Here is a 20,423-nt window from a genome sequence, read left to right on the forward strand (position 1 = left end):
GAACTCTGCAAACCAGGCAGCATCAGGCTGAGACCTCTTATTAGAACTGAAAAGAACGGGGGTGGGTGGGGGGAGGCGCGGAAGCCAGAATAAGAGGGTGGAGTGCAAGCCGAGTTGATGGGTGAGACCAGGTGAGGAGAAAGTGGCTGAAGTGAGAAGCTAGGTGGATGATGTAAAGGGCCAATGAAGATGAAATCTGATAGCAGGAGGATGCTGTGCTTTTAAGATTAGGTTGTAAGTTAGTGCCAGAGTGGGCAGACACCACTGTGCAGTCACTGGGCCCAGGTGTAAGCTCTTAACTAGAGCCTTTTTCCTGTTAATGATCACGTGCCCATTAGGGAAGCTTCAACCTGGGAGGCTGTTTGGCTGATCAAGACTGAGCTGTTGCTTGGAGCTTTCTTATGTGCCCATTAGCACCTGTACTAAATCTTTAGCAACCCACCCTAGGAGGTCACTTACAGTGACCAATTGAGGCTATGTCCATACTAGACCTGATAATTTTAAAAACACCGGTTTCGTGTAAAAATGATAGGTGTCCACACTATGCATTTTTAAAACTATCTCTGTCGATATTAAAACAGATATTTCAGCGAATCTCCTCCTACTGCACATGCGCAGGACACATCTACCAAAAACAAGCGACATGTTTGGTGTCAAATCTCGCCGTGAAAGACTTGCTATGTGTTTGTTCAGTTACAGACTAGAAAAACTTAAACAACAGACAGCTGTTTGCTCTCACGCAGGAGGACTTAAAACTTAAAAAAAGACAAGTACTGGAGCGTATGGAGGCAACCAACAGGGAGTTCACGGGCAGTATGACCCGGCTGATGACGAACATTGAAAAACTGACGAACTCTGTTGCATTAATAAAGCCCCTTGTTAAATGTATAAAACATGTCTGCATCAGTGTTATCTTGTATTTCCATACAATGTTACATTAGGCTGTTACACATCTATTGTCAGAGAAGTACTTGCATAAATAGGTAAACCACCTTCATACGAGCAAGGACAGAAAACAGGGCAAAGTGAGTATACTTATTTATTCAGTAAGTTACGGGTCAAAGTATTTGGTGAGTACATTTCTAACTCTTCTGGCTTCAGTCTCGTTGCCGTCTGTTCTGAAATTGTTAGGTTGCGTTCAAAAAAAATGAAATGGCGCGTTGCCATCGCCATCTGCTCTGGCATGTCATTAGAGCGTTTTTAGATTTCTCCGATTACCCCGTCCACACTGCTGTGGCCAATCCAGAGATTTCAAAATTACACACCCTGGAGAGTGTTTTTGAAAATCTCCGGTTTCGGGGGATGAAAATGCCGTTTTAGTGTGGACGGAGGGTACAAATGAAGAGAAAAAGCTTTGGTTATGGATTTATCTGGTCTAGTTTAATTTCTCAGTTGTTGATTGGCATTTCCCTAGGGCAAGAGGTTTAGATGGGGTAGAGTTCATTAGGTGTGTACAGAAAGGTTTCTTGACACAATATGTAGATAAGCCTACAAGAGGAGAGGCTGTACTTGATTTGGTATTGGGAAATGAACCAGGTCAGGTGTTAAGTCTCTCAGTGGGAGAGCATTTTGGAGATAGTGATCATAATTCTATCTCCTTTAGCATAGCATTGGAGAGGGATAGGAACAGACAAGTTAGGAAAGCATTTAATTGGAGTAAGGGGAAATAGGAGGCTATCAGGCAGGAACTTTGAAGCATAAATTGGGAACAGATGTTCTCAGGGAAATGTACAGTGGAAATGTGGCAAATATTCAGGGGATATTTGCGTGGAGCATAGACCTGAGAGAATAGGACCAATCAGGTGTGGAACCGGAGGAGATAGTAGAGGTACAGTACTTAATGAATACTTTGCTTCAGTATTCATTACGGAAAATGATCTTGGCGATTATAGGGATGATTTACAGTGGACTGAAATGGTTGAGCATACGGATATTAAGAAAGAAGATGTGCTGGAGCTTTTGGAAAGCATCAAGTTGGATAAATCACCGGGGCAATGAGATGTATCCAGGGCTACTGTGGAAGGCGAGGGAGGAGATTTCTGAGCCTCTGGCAATGATCTTTGCATCATCTATGGGGACGGGAGAGGTTCCGGAGGATTGGAGGGTTATGGATGTTGTTCCATTATTCAAGAAAGGAAGTAGAGTAGCCCAAGAAATTATAGACCAGTGAGTCTTACCTCAGTAGTTGGTAAGTTGATGAAGAAGATCCTGAGAGGCATAATATGATTAGGAATAGTCAGCATGGCTTTGTCTATGGCAGGTTGTGCCTATGGGCCTGATTGAATTTTTTGAGGATGTGACTAAACACATTGATGAAGGAAGAGCAGTAGATGTAGTGTATATGGATTTCAGCAAGGCATTTGACAAGGTACCCCATGCAAGGCTTATTGAGAAAATAAGGAAGCATAGGATCCAAGGGGGCATTGCTTTGTGGATTCAGAACTGGCTTGCCCACAGAAGGCAAAGAGTGGTTTGCCTTCATATTCTGGTCATATTCGGGTCATATACTGCATGGAGGTCGGTGACCAGCTGGTGTGCCTCAGGGATCTATTCTGGGACCCTTTCTGTTCATTATTTTTATAAATGACCAGAATGAGGAAGTGGAGGAATGGGTTAGGAAATTTGCTGATGGCACAAAGGTTGGGGGTGTTGTGGATAGTGTGGAGGGCTGTCAGAGGTTACAGTGAGACATTGATAGGATGCAAAACTGGACTGAGAAGTGGCAGATGAGTTCACACAGATAAGTGTGAAGAGGTTCATTTTGGTAGATCAAATATGATGGCAGAATATAGTATTAATGGCAAGTGTGGAGGATTAGAAGGGAGTCTGTGTCCATAGGACACTCAAAGCTGCTGCGCAGGTTGCCTCTGTGGTTAAGAAAGCATACTGTGTATTGGCCTTCATTAATCATGGAATTGAATTTAGTAGCTGAGAGGTAATGTTGCATCTATATAAGACCCTGGTCAGACCCCACTTGGAGTACTGTGCTCAGTTCTGGTTGCCTCACTACAGGAAGGATGTGGAAACTATAGAAACATTGCAGAGGAGATTTACAAGGATGTTGCCTGGATTGGGGGAGCCTGCCTTATGAGAATAGGTTGAGTGAACTCGGCCTTTTCTCCTTGGAGTGACAGAGGATGAGAGGTGACCTGATAGAGGTGTATAAGATGATGAGAGGCATTGATCATGTGGATAGTCAGAGGCTTTTTCCCAGGGCTGAAATAGCTAACATGAAAGGACCCGGTTTTAAGGTGCTTGGAAGTCGGTACAGAGATGTGGGGGATAAGTTTTTTTTATGCAGTGTGTGGTGAGTGCGTGGAGTGGGCTGCTGCCAAAAGTGGTGGAGGCTGATATGATAGGGTCTCTTAAGTGACTCCTAGGTAATTTCTAAAGTAAGTACATGTTTGGCACAGCATTGCAGTCTGAAGGGTCTGTATTGTAGTGTATGTAACACCCACCCAACAGGCTGGTATATGTCTAGGGGAAAAGGAGATCCAGCCACTCACCAACCCCACCTCCCGTACACGCAGGTGCTGTGAGAATCAAGTTTATGCCGCGCGTACACACACCATATCAAACTCACACCAGATACCGTTATGGAATACACTTTAAAGATTTTACTAAAACTAAAAGAGTACTATGCAATACAGTATATATGAAGGAAAAGAAAAAAAGTAAAAGGTGCCAACTTATCAAAGTTCAGTCAGTTTAGTGCACATCGTTGGAGCTCAACCATCGAACCATTTGACCCCTCGTCACTTTCCTCCGACCTCCACATCCTCGCACCTGGGACCACCCCGGTGGTTGACCGAGCAGTGCAGCGCATGTCCACCTTCCTCGACATCTCCTTCCTGCCTCCCCTGAAAAGACCGCGAAACCCCCAAGCTCCCAGCCTCACAAGACAAAATAACATTCCCCATTGGTTAAAAAATGAATACAATCCCCATATCAGCAAGTCTAAAGCTAAAGCGAGAGAAAACACTTATCAAACATAAAAGCATTCCTACTCTAGCAAACCAAAGAAGCCATTTTGATTAACATACACAGTACATTGTACATGTAGGTTTTCAGTGTTTCTAAGTAAACGCAGGTAAAATTGAACACATTTATATGGAGCACTGCCACAAGAAAGCAACATGGATCATCCAGGACCACCACCATCCAGGCCACGCTCTCCTCTGGCTGGTACCATCGGTAGGCAGAGGCATGAGCCTGAGGTCCCATCCCTCTAGATTCAGGACCATTTGTTACCCGAGAACCATCAGGCTTCTGAGCCAGTGTGGATAACTTCACTCACCTCAACACTGAACTGATCCCACAATCTGCAGACTCTGCATTTCCTGTTCTCAGTATTATTTTATTTGCACAATTTGTCTGCTTTTGCACTTTGGTTGTTTGCTGGTCTTTGTTTATTGTAGTTTTTCATAAATTCTTCTGTATTTCTTTATTTTCCATATGTGCCCATAAGGAAATATATCTCAGTGTAGTATGTGGTGACATGTAGGTATTTTGATAGTAAATTTACTTTGAATACAACTACAATGTTTTAATGGTACTTTAACTGGTACATGGATAGGAAAGCTTTCGGGTGATCTGGTTGAATGGGATCAGCTGATGTAGGCATCTTGGTCAACATGGACAAGCTGGGCTGAAGGACCTGTTCCCAAGCTGTTTGATGGTGATGGGAGGAGTTGCAAGGAAGCAAAGAATCAGTTACAGGATAGCGCCTCTGTATCAGAGCCGCGAGTGGATAGGGGCTCACGACTGGGGAGGAGGAGTTTGAAGTTGTTGATATTGATGGAGATGCTCAGGTAACATCCTTAACGCGAGGATCTCGAGGTCATAATGCAGGAGTGGGGTTTGGGGTTGGTGGAAGGACATCCAGCAGCCGAGGCCTCACAATGAGAGAGCTCTGGATGAGCTGAAAAGGAATGGTGTGGAGAGCCTTTGAGTACTTGTAGCAGCAGAAGGGAGGAACGAAGGTCTGACTGAGGTGGGAAATGTGCATTACTGCAGAGGGTGCAGGTTCAGCTGAGCAGATAGGGGCAGGAGTTGGCCGCTCAGTCCTAACCCACCCTCAATGTAATCGTGGTCGATCCACCCCAGGCTTCAACTCCTCTGCTGTGCTAGATCCCTGCTGGCCTCAATTGCATGAACATACTTACAGGTTGGAACCCTCTAGCCCAGTACCCTTGGGACCTGACAAGTGTCAATCACAAAACATTGCCCTGATAATCTCCCTCTGAGCAGATCTGTTTTTTCTAGTGTAGGCACACCCTGGGTCACGTGAGGGTTCTGAGAGCAGTCTATAATGCATAAAGTTGGAAAATCTGTCTGCTGAGATGACAGATTTGCACTGGGGTAGCTTAATTAAAGACAGATTTAGTGCAGATCATAGTTAATTTTGGATCATAATTAAAATTAGTGAATTAGTCCTGATCTGTCTCTCAGATTCAACCTGTACCAGACTTCAGGATTGCCAGATCAGAGTTTAGGCCTGTATCTGTTCTTTAAAAACTCTGTCAGAGGGAGCTTCCCTCCTGGGGCAGAGAATTTGGGACTCTGGACAGACTGGGTGGAGAACAAAAAGAGGTGGGAAAGAGAGGCACCCACATTCACTGTTTCTAAACCAGCCTTGTGGTTAAGTATTTGTTTCCGTACACTTCCAAGTGAACGTTGAGTTGGACACAACCAGCGAGAAGACTGAAAGACGTCTAATGGAATCATACAGCTCCAAAACAGTTCCTTCAGCCCGCTGCTGACCATCAACCACTCATTGAAAATACTTCTCTACTGATGCTATTTTTATTCTCTCAATATTCCCTTCCACTCCTCACAGGTTCTACCAAGCACACCCCTACCCCAGAGGTATTCAGCCTGTCCCACACCAAATGTCTGCTCTAACATTCTTAGCACAACTCTGTTGATGGTAACCCAAGTTGAATCCCTGGGCCTACACCACAACTGCACAATGGCAGTGTTAATAGCCATGTAAGATGCTCCCGTTTGTGTAAGAGAGAGGAGGATAAAACAAAACTTAAGAAGGCTGTGTGAAGCATTTGGATAACATTGAAGATCCACAGATAATATATCCGAATAGAACTCCAAATTGTGCGATCTTCTCATTCCTGTGACTCTCGGAATGGAGAGGGCTTGGAACAGTGTATCGTAGCAAGTTACTGCAGCCACATCTGGATCACAGTGATCTTCAGAGCCCAGTAAACTTTTGGTGTTCATTTCTTACAGCTTTCCAGGCATCTGAGGCACACTAGATCCAGGCAGAGTGCTGCTGTGAGTTTAATCAGTGAAGCACTGACAAACTGAAGTGTAACATGCACTGGGCCTTTTGTGACTGCTGAAGCCTGGCTGGAGGGCTGGGTTGAAATTCGCCAGAGAGGTCTTGAGGACTTGTATCTTTTAATTATAATTAAAATATAGTGTACATACGGGTGCCAGTTGTGATAGAGGAGAAAAAATTGAGGCAGTTTCTATCCATCTAGGTGGAATGCATCAAGATAAAGAGCCAATACCCTGAATCAAGCCAAATATTTATGATAAACGTATATTAGAGTCTGGGAAATTAGCCAGCATGGAGAGGAGAGAGCTGGCACTTCTATTGCCTTTCACAATCTCTGGACAATCCAAGGTGCTTTGTAGTCAAGGAGGGGCTTTTAGAAGTATTTTAGTGGAAAACAAAATCTTCCCCAACAGGAATGATCTAATAGCCAATTCTGCAGTTTTCAGGAGCAAGTGGACCTGGAGATGTGTGTGAGGATAGTAAGGGAGAGGGCCAAAAGGGGAGAGAGATGGGTAGAGAGAGTTAAAGAGAGAGAAAGAGAATCAGGAAGAGAAGGAGTGGGAGTCAGAGAGAGGTGCACAAAGAGGGTTGGAGAAACAGCGGGAGGCATACACACAGGGAGTGGAAGTCAGAGAGAGGTACACAAAGGGCGTTGGAGAGACAGAGAGGGAGGCATACACACAGGGAGTGGACGTCAGAGAGAGGTACACAAAGAGGGCGTTGGAGAGACAGAGAGGGAGGCATACACACAGGGAGTGGAAGTCGGGGGGGGGGGGGGGAGTCACAGCCACGCACACTTAGGAAGAGAGGTAGCAAGCAAGAGCAGGAGTCACAGAGAAGAAGATAGACAGAGGGAAAGAGAGGCAGATAGAGAGTGAGACACATGTTACAGAAAGGAGGAGGGAGGTACACACAGAGAGACACGTGGCTCAGTATAATTTTGACAGTAATGGCCCCAGTGGGGAACCACTTGGCAATGTCTGGAGTGTGTGGAACACACTTCCCTTCTACTGCAGTGGTAGAGAAGTGGCTGATGATGATGACCAGTGATTGATCTCTGCTCTCTCCTATTATTTCCATCATGATAGAAACCAGAAGTGTCAGTTTGATCTATGTGATATGAAACATTGGTTACAGACACTAGCAAGAGCAAAAGTAAGTGGGCCCTAGTTTTGGTGGTGGAACTAGTGTGCCAAGAAACCTGAGCCTCGTCCTGTTTACCCACCTGAGAAACAGAACAACCCAGCACAGTGCAGGCCTTTTGGCTCAGTGATGTGCCACCTTTTACCCTATTCCAAGATCAACCTAACTCTTCCCTGGCACATGGCCCTCCATTTTTCAATCATGCAAGTGCCTATATAGGATTTCCTTAAATCTTCCTAATGTGTCTGTGATGCACCATCAATAACTCACACTGAGACGTAAGGCGAGATATCGGCTTTTATTGACTGGAAGAAGGAACCAGGAGTGAGTGTCTATCATACAACGTCCTGGAGACTGAGGCCGAGCGTCAGGCCTCAGATCTCCTTTATACAGGGGCCTGTAGGAGGAGCCACAGGAGCAGTCAGCAGGGGGCGTGTCCAGACAGGCACATAGTTCACCACAGTCTGCCTCTACCATCACCCTCAGCAGGCCATTCTACGCAGCCCTCACTCTCTGCGTAAAACCCTTACCTCTAACATACCCCCTATACTTTCCTCAAATCTCCTTAAAATTATGCCCATTTGTATTAGCTATTTCTGCCTTAGGGAAAACATCATTTGCTCTCTACTCAATCTATACCTCTTATCATCTTGTACATCTCTATTAAGTCACCTCTCATCCTCCTTTGCTCCAAAGAGAGAGCCCTAGCATGCTCAATACTCGACTAAGAAACTATAGGGTTGTACAGTTATACTACAAACTATCAAATTGTTGCACCATTAGTGTACCCATCATCAGAAGAATGGGTGTTGACATTGCTATCAGGTAACATTTACACAGTAATAAACTCTGCTGGTATGTGTATTGGACTTTGCTGAGACCTCTCCACATGGACTTGAATTGTATGGTAACATCAAGGCAGCACTTGGCAAAGGGATTTGCAGACGAGCTCAGGTAACGGTAAAGAGAATCTATATGGGAAGACTTGTCCTTCAAACCAGTGAAGATAGTTAGAGGTATGGCTGCTGTCCAGCATAGACATAGGTGACCACACCAGACAGACATACTTTATTGATCCCAAGGGAAATTGGGTTTCGTTACAGTCGCACCAACCAAGAATAGTGAAGAAATATAGCAATATAAACCCATAAATAATTAAATCATAATAAGTAAATTATTCCAAATGGAATTAAGTCCAGGACCAGCCTATTGGCTCAGGGTGTCTGACACTCTGAGGGAAGAGTTGTAAAGTTTGATGGCCACAGGTAGGAATGACTTCCTATGATGCTCAGTGTTACATCTCAGTGGAATGAGTCTCTGGCTGAACGTACTCCTGTGCCTAACCAGTACATTATGGAGTGGATGGGAGTCATTGTCCAAGATAGCATGCAACTTGGACAGCATCCTCTTTTCAGACACCACCATCAGTAAGTCCAGTTCCACCCCCACAACATCACTGACCTTACGAATGAGTTTGTTGATTCTGTTGGTGTCTGCTACCCTCAGCCTCCTGCCCCAGCACTCAACAGCAAACATGATAGCTCTGGCCACCACAGACTTGTTAGAACATCCTCAGCATCATCCGGCAGATGTTAAAGTCTCCTCAGGAAATAGAGACGGCTCTGACCCTTCTTGTAGACAGCCTTAGTGTTCTTTGACCAGTCCAGTTTATTGTCAATTCATATTCCCAGGTATCTGTAATCCTCCACCATGTCCACACTGACCCCTTGGATGGAAACGGGGGTCACCGGTGCCTTAGCCCTCCTCAGGTCCACCACCAGCTCCTTAGTCTTTTTCACATTAAGCTACAGATGATTCTGCTCACACCATGTGACAAAGTTCCCACCGTAGCCCTGTACTCAGCCTCATCTCCCTTGCTGATGCATCCAACTGTGGCAGAGTGTGAAGGGGACGGATGGACCCAAACGCAGGACGCAGGCACTGAAGTACTAGGGGGAGGACAGGATGGGTTAAGGGTAGCTGGGGTTCAGGCAGATAGAGTTCAGGCAGGCGGAGCGGAGCGGCTCCCGAAGTTCAAGTTCATGTAGGCAGGCAGGTCCCCGAGGTTTGGGCAGGCTGGTCCCTGGGGTCCAGGCAGGCAGACAGACAGGTCTAGGTGGCGATAGGCTAGCGGAGAGCCCTCCCTGGGCGGGTCGCATGTATCCCAGGTAGGGGCGCCTCCCAGGCAGAAACACCGGAGGCCTGGGCGCGATGCAGATCCCAAGGCGGTTGCAGGGCACGATCCCAGGGTTCGGGCGGAAGAGGAGGACGGGGCAGAACCCCTGCTGGGCCACAGCCCATCAGCCAGAGCCGCCCAACGGAGGCAAGGGACAGGAACAGGCATAGGTCCAGGTTGACCAACACAACAGCCATGACAACGGGTAATTCAGAAACAGCCGGCAGACAGCGCGACTGCGCGAGAAACAAAACTGAGCGGAGAAGCGGGACCCGCGCATGGGAAGAAAGGTGGGAGAAAGGACCAACCTGGCAGTATTGGTACAGGCAGAGAAGCATGATGAAGAATAGGTCTGAGCCCAGGTGGGATAACAGAATGCAGAGAAGAGTTCGGAGCCGACGGGAAAACAGAACAAAACGACCACCTGCCTGGTCCCAGTCCCAAGGTCCCTTATAAACACCTGCAGCTCAATGAGTTACAGGTGTGCCTCCTTGAGCCAGGAGGGTCCTAACTAGATCACGGGTGATGGGAGGGACAACTGCAGGACCCGGAGTCCGGAGCCCCCCGACCGGATCAAAACCCGGAACGCGGTTCTAGATTGGACCCTGACATAGAGTCATCAGAAAACTTCTGAAGATGCCAAGACTCTGTGCAGTAGTTGAAGTCCAAGGTGTAGATGCTGAAGAGAAAGGGAGTCAAAGGGAAACTGAAGTCAAAGTTAAATTTATTATCAAGTATGTATATTCAGAATCAGGTTTAATATCACTGGCACACGTCATAAAATTTGTTGTCTTTGCAATAGTGCAGTAGAAGCACGATGCAATACATAATAATAGGCAAAGAAAAAGCATGATATATATATGTATGTAGCTACAAACCACTTATTTAATCTAACTGTCGTTTATGTGTGTGTGTACATATATATTTATATATATACACACACACGTGTGTGAAATAAGTGGTTCAAAAATAAAACAAAGTTGTAAGTTAGTTGAGTGTGTGCGTTGGGCACTGGTATAATGGTTGCTCTTTTTAAGCAGATGGGGACTTCTGGCTGTAGCAATGAGAGATGTGGCGCCATATACTACCTTGAGATTCATTTTCTTGTAGGTATTTACAGGAAAATTTATAAACATAATAAAATTAATAGAAAAACAACATTCAGAACAATTATATACTGTACAAATTCTAATCAACAAGCTCCAAAATCTGGGCCTCTCTAACTCTCTCTGCAACAGGATCCTTGACTTCCTCACTGGGAGACCACAGTCAGTGCAAATCAGAAATAACATCTCCTCCTATCAGACAATCAATACTGGCTCACCTCAGGGATATATGCTCAGCCCAGTGCATTACCCTCGACTGTGTTGGATAGGCACAGCTCAAATAAGTTTGCTGATGGCACAATTAGTATTTGCAGAACTTCGGATGGTGCTGAGCAGGCATACAGGAGTGAGATAGATCAGCTAGTTGAGTGGTGTCACAACAATAACCTTGCATTCACCGTCAGTAAGACCAAGGAATTGATGTAGACTTCAGGAAGGGTAGTTCAAGGGAACATACACCAGAGAGAGCATGCAAACTCCACACAGACAGTGCCTGAAGTCAGGATTGAACAGGAGTTGCTGGAGCTGAGAGGCAACAGCTCTAGTGGCTGTGCCATTATGCCAACCTGAATCCTGGAAATCCTTTGGACCATTCACCAGGCCTAGTAAGAGAAGCACTGATTTTTCAAGCTGTGACCTGACACTGTGATGAGTCAGTCAGAAAAGGGAGAGTCTGGGATCCATTCAATATCTTGGACTGAGTTACAGGGTGTGTTGGGATCCACGGGTTATGGTACAGATTGGGCTTGGCTCAATGGATTGGGTGACAAACATTTAATTTTTAAGTAAATCCATTCACAACTTCAGAATGTCATGTACTATTCTAAGTCTATTAAATCATGTGCGCGTCAGTTTATACACAACAAAATACATAGCAAAGCTGATCTTTTTCCCAGCTGAGAGGTACATTTAGCTTGGACACCAGTGATATCTCCCTTAGCCTGCGTGTGTGAGGATTATAGGACATACATAGAGTGCAAAACATTACAGCATAGTACAGGCTCTTTGGCCCATAATGCTGTGCTGACCTTTTAACTTGCTCTCCGTCTCTTAACCATCTCCAATGTGATCCCACCACCAATAACATCTTTCCCTCTCACACCTTTCCCACCCAGCTGAAACGTCGTTTGTACTCTTTTCCGTAGATGCTACCTGGCCTGCTGAGTTCCTCCAGCATTTTGTGTGTGTTGCTCAATCTAACCCTTCCCTCCATGTAGCCTTCCATTTTCTATCATCCCTGTGTCCATCTAAAAGTTTCTTAGATGTCACAACTGTACCTGTCTGTACCACCCCTTTTGACAGGGCATTGGCTGCATGCTCCACTCTCTGTCTTTAAAACAAAACTTACAATACCTTTGACAGTGCCCCCCCCCCCCCATACTTCCCTCCAAGCACTTTAAAATTATACCCTACTCATTCTTGGCCTTAATTTCTCATCCAAATGATTTGGTTGGCAGATGTGTCGGCAATGTTACAATAGTGTGCTTGGTTTGATCACTTGATATTTGTTACCCATTTTTCAAACCACCATTGCAATTACTCAAAATGTTGCCTGTCTCCTTACAGATTTAAGTCTTCTTGGGGCACTGGTCACTGCAGACTCACTCTGCATCCATCTGGAGGAACTTCACAACAAGCTGCAGTACAGACAAAGGGTCAAGTACACGGTAAATGCTGTTTCACACTGTCGTAGCACTCCCCCCAGATGATTGCTTTTATTCCCAAATTTACTGCTGAAGTGGCCAATTCCAGGAACCCCACTCACTCCTTCCTGTTATCCCTCAAATGAAGTCAGCAATTGCTGCCGGGTAGAGTTCTATGATTGGCAATGTCTCTTGGTCTAACAACCCAAAGAGCCATATTCTCCAGCCATTCTGGGAAAAGTATTTGACCATGGGGTCTTTAAAGCTTGCTCCCTAACTTAGGTACAATGGCGAATGGGTGAATGGAGCAGCATTCATTCTGGTTTCCCAGTAGGACAACTAATCCAAATGTGTGCTGGAAGTGGGAGCATTTCAGTCACCCACTATGACCAATTGCCATTTTTTAAGATCTTCTACCTGCCGATTTATTTATTTATTTGTTTGTTTATTTGTTTATTTATTTACTGCTGTTGCGTGAATTTTCTGTAAACTGGGCCATTGGTTTTTTGGATAGATAGAACATAAAACCTTGTGAGATGGAACTCCATCTGGGAGGGCAGACATTGAAGATCAGTTCTGTTTATGAGGGGGCATTGGGTGGATCTTGCACTGAGGGTTGTGGTTAGAACAACAGTGTGCTGTGAAGTTAAGCAGAGTGGCCATTATGTGGGGCTTAATGGTTTTTATTTCATTTGCAGAAAGATTACTTTCCGATTAACTACTCCGTACAAGTTCACTATGAAGATATATACCGAACGATAAATGTTACTCGGATGGTAGGTTCAAATGTAGAAAATTCCACTTTTCTTCCCAGCTTATCCTAAACCGTCTCAGTATCCTGGATCTTAGGGCTGTGAATCTGGGGCTGGTCAGAGTCCTCCTCCTCATGTCTCTTTACCTGAGCCCAAATCATTGATTCCTGAAGGGCGGGAGAGTGATGTCGGGGGAGCCTCTTTCATCTCTCCCTTAATCCTATTGTCTCCCCCTCCCCCTCCAACTCCATCTCCAAGGCCCCTTAACTGGATTTCATTTTAGTAAATGGCTTGTGAAGTTCTTTCCAAAGCACTCCATTTTTCTCACCAGAAACGATATTACACGGTTTCCATTTGTTACCTGCCCAATCAGCTATGAAAATTAGTTAATCTCTTAAACTACATCTGGGATTCTTTTTCATCTTTACAAATTCTACAGTGTGAGAACAGGCCTATGGGCCACTGGAGTTCTCAACTCTAGTCTGCGGGCCTGGTATGGCGTCTCGGAATCCTGGCAAAATTGGCGTTCCCGGCCACTAAGGTGAGAACTTTCCAGTGAGTGGAGACGTTGCAGAGGAAAATGTTTGTGGTTGTTGTAGGTCCGTCATCCAAGCCCCAGGATATTTTATGTTTGAAGTAATTCATATTGATCCGATCATAGAATCATACAGCACAGAAACGGGACATTTGGCCCACTCGTCCCTACAACCATACTGCCTATCTATGTTAATTTCATTTGCCTGCGTTAGAGCATCTCCCTCTCCTCATTTACAAGGACAGGTGTGTAAAAAGGGCCCGTAGGATCATTGGGGACCCAAGCCACAATCTATTCCAGCTGCTACCATCTGGGAAACGGTACCACAGCATAAAAGCCAGGACCAACAGGACAGCTTCTTCCACCAGGCCATCAGACTGATGAACTCACACTAATTTGAGTGTATTTCTATATTGCATTGACTGTTTTGTTTATTATAAATGATTATAAATTACTATGATTGCACATTTAGATGGAGACATAACATAAAGATTTTTACGTGTCATGTAAGTGAAGGATGTAAGAAATAAAGTCAATTCAATTCAATTTCCTTTCTATATACAGTACTGTGCAAAAGTCTTAGTTACATACTGTATATATAGCTATATATATAGCTATATATATAGCTAGAGTGCATACTTTTGCACAGCACTGTAGTAATTTTATGAATTGCACTGTACTGCTGTCGCAAAAAAAACAAATTTCATGACATATATGAGTGATGATAAACGTGATTCTGATATAGGTTTCTACTGTGGACTGAGAGTGGGCAGAAGCTAGGGAAAGAGGAATCGTGGTTGGGAGAGGGGAGGGAGAAGGAAGCACCAGAGAAACATTCTGCAATGATCAATAAACCAATTGTTTGGGCTCAAGTGATCTTGCCTGGTGTCTCAGGACTGGGTGTGTCAATCCCTGGCCTCAGCACTCCTTCTCCTCCACCTGCCCCACCCTCACCGTTCAGAATCAGAAGCAGGTTTATTATCACTGGCACGTCTAGGCACCCTAGCTATATATATGTGTGCTTAAGACTTTTACACTGTACTGTACCTGTCCAAATTCCACTTAAATATTGATATTGTACCTGCCTCCAGCACCACTCTGACAGCTCATTCTAAACCCACCACCCTCTGTGTGAGAAAAACTTGCCTTCAACATCTTCTTTAAATTTTTCTTCTCTCAATATGAATGTTTGCCCTCTAGGTTTAGACTTTCTCAGAAAAACTGACTCTGTTCCTTATCTCAGTTCCTCATTCTTCCTCATCTTTATCTTTATTTTGCTTATACTGTACATCCTGACTTAAACAGATTGAATCAAACCTGTTAGTTAAGTTTGAGCATCAATCCAGTGTTTCCTTGAAGTTAAGGAAATGATTCTGGAGTGTTTTCTAATCCATTGTTTATATCTTCTGCCTGAAAAATCAGTCAGTGCTGATTTGGAAAATCCTGAAGTATACAGAGCAGGGGTGGTTGGCGTTGTCAGTGAACTCTAGTCTCTAAAGCTCTAACATCTGGGGAAATGCTATCTGCTTATTTCTAGCAATCCCAGCTTTTGTTTAAGAATTGAATTGACTTTATTTCTTACATCCTTCACATACATGAGGAGTAAAAATCTTTACATTACGTCTCCATCTAAATGTGCAATCATAGTAATTAATAATAATTTATAATAAATAGAACAGTCAGTATAACATAAAATACACTCAAATCAGCATGAGTTCATTGGTCTGATGGCCTGGTGGAAGAAGCTGTCCCGGACCCTGTTGGTTCTGGTTTTTATGCTGCGGTACTGTTTCCCGGATGGTAGCAGCTGGAATAGATTGTGGTTGGGGTGACTCGGGTCCCCAATGATCCTTTGGGCCCCTTTCTCACACTTGACTTTGTAAATGTCCTGAAGTTCACAACTACAGATATGCTGGACTATCCACACCACTCTCTGCAGAGTCCTGCGATTAATGGAGGTACTGTTTCCATGCCAAGCAGTGATGCTTTTAAAAAGTTATTCATAGAACATAGAACAGTGCAGGACAGTAATGGGCCCTACGGCGCATGATGTCTGTCCCGACTAAGATGCCAATCTACCCTCGTTTGCTACAAATGATTTGCATCCATCTATTGCCTGTTCACATATCTGTCTAAATGTTCAAATCCCTCTCTGTGACTTTTATAATGATATAGATGAGGAAGTGGGAGGGTGGGTTAGTAAGTTTGCAGATGACATGAAGGTTGGTGGAGCTGTGGGTAGTGTAGAAGGTTGTCGTAGGTTACAGTGGGACATTGACAGGCTGTGGAGCTGGGCTGAGAAGTGGTAGATGGAGTTCAATGCAGAAATGTGTGAAGTGATATACTTTTGAACATTGAATGTGAAGGCAGAATACAGCGCTAATGGCAGGATTATTAGTGTAGAGGAGCAGAGGGATTTTGGGGTGCATGTCAGTAGATCCCTCAAAGTTGCCACACATGTTGATAAGGGTTGTTAAGAACGAGAATGGCTTGTTGGTCTTTGTTAGTCAGAGCTGCAAGGAAACCATGTTAATCTACAAAACCATGGTTAGACCATACTTGGAATATTGTTTTCAGTTCTGGTTGCCTCATTATAGAAAAGATGTGGAAGCTTTAGTGAGAGGACAGGGGAGGCTTACCAGGATGCTGCCTGGATTGGAGAACATGTCTTACAAGGATAGTTTGAGCAAGCTCGGGCTTTGGAGTGAAGGAGGATGAGAGACACGTTGATAAAGGTGTAAATGATGATAAGAAAACATAGATCGAGTGGACAGCCAGAATGTAAATGGCTAACACCAGGGGCATAATTTTAAATTGAGTGGAGTAAACTATAGGGGGGGGATATCAGAACGTGTTTCTAGGGGTAATGTTTCTAGGGGTGGTGTTTCTAGGGGTGTTTCTGGGGGTGTTTCTAGGGGTGGTGTTTCTAGGGGTGTTTCTGGGGGTGTTTCTAGGGGTGGTGTTTCTAGGGGTGTTTCTAGGGGTGTTTCCGGGGGTGTTTCTAGGGGTGTTTCTAGGGGTGGTGTTTCTAAGGGTGTTTCTAGGGGTGTTTCTAGGGGTGTTTCTAGGGGTGTTTCTAGGGGTGGTGTTTCTAGGGGTGTTTCTAGGGGTGTTTCTAGGGGTGTTTCTGGGGGTGTTTCTGGGGGTGTTTCTAGGGGTGTTTCTAGGGGTGTTTCCGGGGGTGTTTCTAGGGGTGTTTCTAGGGGTGTTTCTAGGGGTGGTGTTTCTAAGGGTGTTTCTAGGGGTGTTTCTAGGGGTGGTGTTTCTAGGGGTGTTTCTAGGGGTGTTTCTGGGGGTGTTTCTAGGGGTGTTTCTAGGGGTGGTGTTTCTAGGGGTGTTTCTAGGGGTGTTTCTGGGGGTGTTTCTAGGGGTGTTTCTAGGGGTGTTTCTAGGGGTGGTGTTTCTAGGGGTGTTTCTGGGGGTGTTTCCGGGGGTGTTTCTAGGGGTGTTTCTAGGGGTGTTTCTAGGTGTGGTGTTTCTAGGGGTGTTTCTGGGGGTGTTTCCGGGGGTGTTTCTAGGGGTGGTGTTTCTAGGGGTGTTTCCGGGGGTGTTTCTAGGGGTGTTTCTAAGGGTGTTTCTAGGGGTGTTTCTAGGGGTGTTTCTAGGGGTGTTTCTAGGGGTGTTTCTGGGGGATGTTTCTAGGGGTGTTTTTGTAGGGGGGTGTTTCTAGGGGAAGTGTTTCTAGGGGTACTATGCTGTAATGTTTTACGTTCTAATTTGGGGGGTGAGTCTGATGGGAGAGTACGGTTAGCATAGGATTGATTGTAAATGAGTCAGTACTGCCACAATGGGTCAAATGGCCTGTATATCTCCAAATGAAAACTCGGTGCACTTGCTGAGTGACCCCAGTCCTACGAAATGAAGTTTATTTGCAAGCTAGGAAGGGGATGTCTTCCTCTCCTAGTGCATGCTGCTGCCCGGGAGAGTCACTCATCTCTGCAACCACCAGCCCTGAGCAGTAGTGTTGGGAACTCATCACACCTACATCTTAAGTCACTTCTCCTTGGCTCCTCTGGTGACTTGGCCAGATTTAAGGATGGGTGTAAATATTCAGACATCTGACCACATCGAGCTTCTGAGCTATCAGAACATGAGCCGGAGGGGAAGGAATTTAAATACTTGAAGCATAAAAATGCAGTTAATAGAAGAGTTCAATCAGCTGGGATTAGAGAGAGATTATGTCCTCAAAAGGGTAACAAAACCACACAGAGTGAGATGTAACATGCCAGGCTGCGCTTTTTCGAACAGTGCAGTTTATTTTGTAAATGAAGTATGTGGTCCTGAATTCTGAAGTATGTATCTGTCGCCAGCTCCCTCTGCTTTTGAGGAAGTTAATACTCATCCCAATAATTTCACCGAAAATTCTGCCTTTATTTTGCCATTCTTCCTGTACCACTGAAAACGACATAATTTTCCTATTTCTGGCCTCTATCACCTCCTGTGACAGGTTGTTCCATACGTCTAACACGCTCTGTGTGGATAGACCTGCCCCTCAGATTGTCTTTGCCCCTCTCACTGTAAAACTGTACCCTCTTGTTTTAGTTTTTCCTACTGTAAGGAAAAGCCTTTGTCTATCTACCTCATCTATGTGACCTATAATTCTTTATCCTTAATTTGCTTATACCTCCTGCCCTACCCAGATTGAAGCCAGGTTAGTTTGTTCATTCAAATGGAAAGGAGCCATTAGAAACATAGAAAACCTGCATCACAATACAGGCCCTTCAGCCCACAATGCTGTGCCGAACATGTATTTACTTTAGAAATTACCTAGGGATACCCATAGCCCTCTAATTTTCTAAGCTCCACATACCTATCCACGTGTCCCTTAGTCCTTTTCCGTAGTAAATACTGAAGCAAAGCATTCAATAAGTATCTCTGCTATCTCCTCCAGTTCCATACACACTTTTCCACTGTCACACTTGATTGGTCCTATTCTCACATCTTATCCTCTTGCTCTTCACATACTTGTAGAATGCCTTGGGGTTTTCCTTAATCCTGCTCACCAAGGCCCTCTCCATGGCCCCTTCCGGCTCTCCTAGTTTCATTCATAAACTCCTTCCTGCTAGCCTTGTAATCTTCTAGATCTTTATCATTACCTAGTTTTTTGAACCTTTTGTAAGTTTTTCTTTTCTTCTTGACTAGACTTTCAACAGTCTTTGCAAACATAATTCCTGTGCCCTACCATCCTTTCCCTGTCTTATTGGAATGTACCTATGCAGAACACTATGCAAATATCCCCTGAGCATTTGCCACATTTCTGCCATACGTTTCCTGAGAACATCTGTTCCCAATTTATGCTTCCAAGTTCCTACCTAATAGCCTCATATTTCCCCTTACTCCAACTAAATGCTTTCCAAATTTGTCTGTTCCTATCCCTCTCCAATGCTATGGTAAAGGAGATAGAATTGTCAAGTCAAGTCGTCACTTTTATTGTCATTTCGATCATAACTGCTATGTACAACATTTTTCAGGACCATAGTGTTACATGGCACAATACAAAAACTAGACTGAACTACGTAAAAAACAACACAGAGAAACAAAAACAACTACACTAGACTACAGACCTACCCAGGACTGCATAAAGTGCACAAAATACTGCAGGCATTACAATAAATAATAAACAGGACAATAGGGCAGTAAGATGTCAGTCCAGGCTCTGGGTATTGAGGAGTCTGATAGCTTGGGGGAAGAAACTGTTACATAGTCTGGTAGTGAGAGCCCGAATGCTTCAATGCCTTTTCCCAGATGGCAGGAGGGAGAAGAGTTTGTATGAGGGGTGCGTGGGGTCCTTCATAATGCTGTATCCTTTGTGGATGCAGTGTGTAGTGTAAATGTCTGTGATGGCGGGAAGAGAGACCCCGATGATCTTCTCAGCTGACCTCACTATCTGCTGCAGGGTCTTGCGATCCGAGATGGTGCAATTTCCGAACCAGGCAGTGATGCAGCTGCTCAGGATGCTCTCAATACAACCTCAATTGTGATCACTGTCTCTAAAATGCTCTCCCACTGAGAGACCTGACATCTGACCAGATTCATTTCTCAATACCAGGTCAAGTACAGCCTCTCCTCTTGTAGGTTTGTAGACTGTGTCAAGAGACCTTCCTGAGCACACCTAACGAACTCCACCCCATCTAAACCCCGCACTCTAGGGAGATGGGCCAATCAATATTTGGGAAATTAAAATCTCCTACCACAACAACCATTTACATGGAACATTGACTGTATATCCTCGCCCCCCCCCCCCCCCGATAGATGCTGTGCTAAGTATTTCCGAAATTTTCTGTTGTTGGCTTTATTTGTAACTGGTACATCCATACTTACAGGGAAATGCATAGTTTTGTGTCAAGCCAAATCGGTAAGGATAGTCCTGCAGGCAGCTCACACAGTGTTACCGTGCTTCCAGCACCAACAAGTCTGCCCACAGCTCGCTGTAAATGAGGTGCAGTCACAGGGAGAACTTGCAAACTCCTCAGAGACAGTGATGAGAATTGAACTCCCGATCTTACTTCCAGAGTTTTAAAGCGCTGTGCTAAGGCTACCGTGGTATCATTTCAAACATCCAGAGAACACAGAGCAGAAAGCCAAAAATCAAAGTTGTTTCCAAGATCCAGAATTATAGATCTGTTCATGTTCAGGTGTGCTCAGTGGGGTGATGGGTTGTTGCAAAAGAAGCTATTTATGCTAGCAAACTGTTTAGAGGGATAAACCTAGTGCAGTTTCCTGGTCTGGGCTGTGTGACTCCTGGAGATTCAGCTCAAGTGTAGGAAGTC

General features: G+C 44.8%; 1 protein-coding gene across 4 annotated transcripts in view; it reads left to right on the forward strand.

The window, feature by feature from the left end:
• Nucleotides 1-20,423, forward strand: part of il34 (interleukin 34) — a 123,844-nt gene that overhangs the window by 92,559 nt on the left and 10,862 nt on the right. For all 4 annotated transcript variants that reach the window (XM_059992509.1, XM_059992511.1, XM_059992510.1 and 1 more), the window contains 2 exons: nt 12,290-12,390; nt 13,065-13,142. In XM_059992509.1, coding sequence (XP_059848492.1) covers nt 12,290-12,390; nt 13,065-13,142 — 179 coding nt within the window. The remainder of the gene's footprint in view (nt 1-12,289; nt 12,391-13,064; nt 13,143-20,423) is intronic.

The sequence above is a fragment of the Hypanus sabinus genome, chromosome 17, assembly GCF_030144855.1.
Source record: "Hypanus sabinus isolate sHypSab1 chromosome 17, sHypSab1.hap1, whole genome shotgun sequence".
In the NCBI taxonomy this organism is placed as follows: domain Eukaryota; kingdom Metazoa; phylum Chordata; class Chondrichthyes; order Myliobatiformes; family Dasyatidae; genus Hypanus; species Hypanus sabinus.